The sequence below is a fragment of the Gobio gobio genome, assembly GCF_949357685.1.
Source record: "Gobio gobio genome assembly, chromosome: 23".
NCBI lineage: Eukaryota > Metazoa > Chordata > Actinopteri > Cypriniformes > Gobionidae > Gobio > Gobio gobio.
Genome location: NC_137119.1, coordinates 3,257,921 through 3,262,920, shown reverse-complemented (window position 1 = coordinate 3,262,920; position 5,000 = coordinate 3,257,921). Strand labels below are relative to the sequence as shown.

Sequence of the window (5,000 nt, the reverse complement as noted above, 5' to 3'; positions counted from 1 at the left end):
AATCACGCCGGGCCGCCCCCGCCGGGCCAAGCCTGGACTTCGCCGTCCCAATCCGGGGCGCCACCCCTTCAGCTTGGGTACGTTCCCCATGTGAACACGGCGGCCCTCAGGGGCCGGGGACTCCCTTTTTGATCGGGGCTCTAAAAGACACGCCCTCAAACCAGCACTAAACGCTCTCAGAACTTGATTTGTAATATTTCTGGATAATTCGGGGGCAGAACTGGACTTTTGGGATGGGAGTTTTTTGCATTTCCCGCTCCCATGTACCATTTCATAGAGCAGTTTTTTTTCGTTTTTTTTTTTTTCTCTCCAATTGATTTTTTGTAATCTATTCTACTGCTGTCTTTTAAATTAAAACTGTACTTTTTTTGCGTGTGCGAAGGGTAAGTGTTTTTATGAGCTGGACCTGAGGAAGGACAGACTAGTATTATGATGTTTTGCACTACTGAGTAAAGTAGGTGGAAAACAAGCAAAGGTGTGAATGGAGAAATGTGCTGTATCTGCACATGTAAATGACCAGTGATGTAATTCTTTTCTTTCTTTCCCTAGTCCGTGTCTTAGTTTCTTAGCTTCCGAACGATTATGAGCTCGGTCACATGGTTAAATCACTGGAGAGCCTCCAGACGACTGCTAGCACTTGTGATTGGAGGATCTGCGGATTAAAGCTGGGTCCTCGCCAGCTCTTGTCTATAGCCATTGTACAATTGAAGAGACATTTACATGATTTTCGAGGAGATTAGCTAATATTTTTTTCTTTTTTTTTTTTGTATGAAGATGTTTTTTCCCCCCTTTGGCAAATGTTTATTAAAGAAATGCCACCGATGTCACATGTACTGGTGTTGTTCATTGTTCTTAATGCAGTCAAATCTTGAGTTACATTTATTACATTATAAACCCACCAAAACATGTCATATTTCATTATTGTGATGAGAAAATGGCTTTTAAACTATAAAAAATATTTATTTTAGATTTTTACTGTAAAGGAAAACCAATGCTTTGTTTAATAAACGTATAACATAAATATTTAAAAGTTGCATTTCGCAAGTAGTTTAAGCTTTAGATTTTTTTTAAATGTACTGTAAGGGAATACTAATATTTATGTTTTAAAAGCTATTACATGTCATTTTGGTGAGTTTATAATGTAATCATTTTCTCAATGTAAAAATTACTACATTATGAGCTCAAGATTTTACCTTTTGAGAATTATTACATTGTGAACATTTTATAATAATTACATTATGTGCAGTTATGAGTTGCTAGGATTACGTTATTGTATTAAAATGTTCATAATGTAATTTTCTCAATGTAAAAATTACTACATTATGGGCTAAAGATTTTACGTTTTGAGAATTATTACATTGTGAACATTTTATAATAATAATAATTATGTGCAGTTATGAGTTGCTGGGATTAAGTTATTGTATTAAAATGTTCATAATGTAATTTTCTTAATGTAGTCAAATCTTGAGATCATAATTTTACATTTTATGAGACATTTATTACATTATAAACCCGACCAAAACATGTCATATTTCATTATTGTGATGAGAAAATGGGTTTTAAACCATAAAAAAATATTAGTTATTGTTTTATTTATCTAGATTTAGATTTTTACTGTAAAGGAAAACCAATGCTTTGTTTAATAAACATATAATAATAATAATAACATCATAAATATTTAAATGTTGCATTTCGCAAGTAGTTTAAGTTTTAGATTTTTTTTAAATGTACTGTAAGGGAATACTAATATTTATGTTTTAAAAGCTATTATATGTATGATGTCATTTTGGTGAGTTTATAATATAATCATTTTCTCAATGTAAAAATTACTACATTATGAGCTCAAGATTTTACGTTTTGAGAATTATTACATTGTGAACATATAATAATAATAATAATAATAATAATTACATTATGTGTAGTTATGAGTTGCTAGATTACGTTATTGTATTAAAATGTTCATAATGTAATTTTTTTAATGTAGTCAAATCTTGAGCTCATAATGTAATCGTTTTTACATTTTGAGACATTTATTACATTATAAACCCAAAACATGTCATATTTCATTATTGTGATGAGAAAATGGCTTTTAAACCATAAAAAAATATTAGTTATTTTATTTATCTGGATTAAGATTTTTACTGTAATGGAAAACTTTCAAAGCATAACAAACATTAGTATTCCCTTACAGTACATACAAAAACTACTTGTGAAATGCACATTAAATATTCATGCTATTATTAATAATAATAAACAAGACATTGTTATTCATTTACAGTACATTTTAAAAATATATATTCCAGCAAAAGTTCTGATTTATATTTATTGATCTGGATTTAGATTTTTACTAGGAAAACCAATGCTTTATTATTAATAATAATAACATGAATATTTATAAATGCGTTTATAAACATAACAATAACGTGGCTATTAAAATGTTGCATTTCACAAGTAGTTTAAACTTTAGATTTTTAAAAATACTGTAAGGGAATCCTAATCTTTTTTATGTTTTAAAAGTTATTACAATAATGAAAATATGACAGTTTATAATGTTATACATTTCTAAAATGTATAACATTAAAAACATAACATGTAAAAATTACTACATTATGAGCTAAAGATTTTACGTTTTGAGAATTATTACATTGTGAACATTTTATCATAATAATACTTATTACATTATGTGCAGTTATGAGTTGCTACACATACTGTAAATTCCAATATGAGTTCAAGCAGTGTGACGTATTCAATAATATATATAAAAAGGTATATTGATAATGAGCTCGTTATATTTTCATGTAGTTGTACTGTACAAAATATGAATGTAAATACTGCTTATTGTTTATAGAGCGATGTTCTTGTAGTTCCTCCTTTAGCCAACAGGGGCGCGCGCTCGCCTTATTGTTTAAAATCGTTTAAATATTGTCTGGTCAGTTCCGATATGTCTAAATAGTTTTTATTTTCATTATTCACTTTGCCTTTACTTAGGTAGCTTTGCTATTGAAGCTAATCGTTTTCATTATTCGGTTATAAATTAATAAAAGTGTCTGAGGCGGAGCGCGGCAGCTTTATTATCATCACGTGATTCATGTTACTTTCCTCAACGGTAAAGTGCAGTCACACAACCGCTGGGAAAGATTTTAAAGCGTTTTGTTGAGTTTGCTGTGTTAAATTTCCAGATTTATGGAAGGCAAAAGTCTTGAAGGTTTATTACAAATACCTCCAGCGGGACTAAAAGTCCTGAGATATAAATGCGTTGTTGTAATAGGAGACCGTCAAACGCATCACAACAACATTTGCCGGACGGCGATGACGTCGAGCTCTTTTTTATTTATTTATTTTTTTGAGAACGGGAACAAACTGAAAAATAACCATAATCACATAATATCAGCAAAAAGTAATAAAATAAAACAATAAATGATGACTTCGAGCTTACATCACATCACATCATATATATATATATATATATATATATATATATATATATATATATATATATATATATATATATATATATATATATATATATATATATATATATATATACAGTGGGTAAATTGGCTTTTGTAGGGAGGGGGAGCCCTTATTTACGGTGAATGGTCATTCAAAATCGCGCCGGAAAAATACTTAATGTGTTTTTACACCAAAGGGGCTCTTTTTCCAGTATTACTGTGTAAGTTAGAGTTGAGTTATTCAAACAAAGAGAAATACTTTACAGTTCACTTAGGACCATAAGCAGGTTTTTTTTTTAAATCAGTGAAGTCCCAAATTTGAGGTAGTTAGGGGGGTTCGGGGGAAAATTTTGATTTCTCTGATCTACATTATGTGCATTTTTAATAAGTTTGAAGGCCAAAAAATGAATAATAAATAGCTTGTCAGTGGGCAGTAGATTATTTGACAATACTCCCCTAAAGATGAGTGTCCCTGAAAAGGGTTGGGAACTTTTTTTGACCAATAAAGAGCCTTTTTTTTTTTTTCATTTTTGTTAAATGCATTTTTCCAAAAGAGCCACAATCAAAAATTATATAAAATTATTATTAAAAAGCTTTTTTTTCCCAATAAAATGTAAACAATAGTAATTATTAGGTCCACAACTAAAAACAAACAATTATGCAGCAAACAATAAATAAGTTGCAATATGGAATTAATTGTGCAGGGCTCTCACTGTGAGGTTGGCCAAATGATGAGTATAAATCCTCTTCGTGTGTGTGAACGCCCACAGTGCTTACATCTACTATGTTTATGTGAATACTTGAATACTTTTGATAGCCTATATTTCTGTGTTGATTTGGCCGTTTAGGCGCGCAACCGAAGACAAAGGCTAGAATGCTTGTCCGTTTGTCCGTGTTGCGCTCGGAGCGCGCACAGCATCCTGTCAGTAATTCAGTTGTCTTTCGTGACTTATCATGCTTTTATTGTTTATTTTATCATGACACTCGCGAACAGCACTGAACACACAACTTGAATATTATGATAAACTTGTCATTAACTTCGGTAGGCTGCACAACAAGGGAATTGTAATTGGCTGCTTTTTTCTGCAGAGAACGGATCTCTGTTGATGCGTGTGTCTAATCTTTTTATCGATCATGTTAGTAAATGTTAGATATGTTGGTAAAGTGTGAGAGACCTGACGAGCCATAGGTTCCCGACCGCTGCTCTAGCCGTTCGCGGATTTCCATGGTAACTCACTGTTAGAATTGTGACGGGTTTACCTTGATGGCTGTGGGCGCGGTGCTGAACCAGACAACGCAGCGATTAATGCCTTATGGCATCTGATAATTCCATATAGCCTGTATTTGTCAGGAGACGAACAATAATTAAAGTCTAATAATAATATTTCGTGCTGAAGGAGACGGAGCTGAGCTCCAGCAGGGTGTGTTGTGGACCTGAGGAGGCGGAGCTGCGCTCCGGTGCGCTCCGGCCCAATTTAACCTCTGTATATATATATATATATATATATATATATATATATATATATATATATATATATATATATATAT

At 31.9% G+C, this 5,000-nt stretch overlaps 1 protein-coding gene across 2 annotated transcripts in view; it reads left to right on the top strand.

Moving 5' to 3' along the window:
• Nucleotides 1-832, top strand: part of cdk13 (cyclin dependent kinase 13) — a 45,941-nt gene extending 45,109 nt beyond the window's left edge. Inside the window, exon 14 of one of the 2 annotated variants that reach the window (XM_079805940.1) lies at nt 1-832. This exon is cut by the window's left edge and continues 368 nt beyond it. In XM_079805940.1, the coding sequence (XP_079662066.1) occupies nt 1-132 (132 nt within the window). In that variant the 3' untranslated portion in view covers nt 133-832. The other variant, XM_079805941.1, reaches the window with a different exon arrangement.
• Nucleotides 833-5,000: the final 4,168 nt, after the last annotated feature.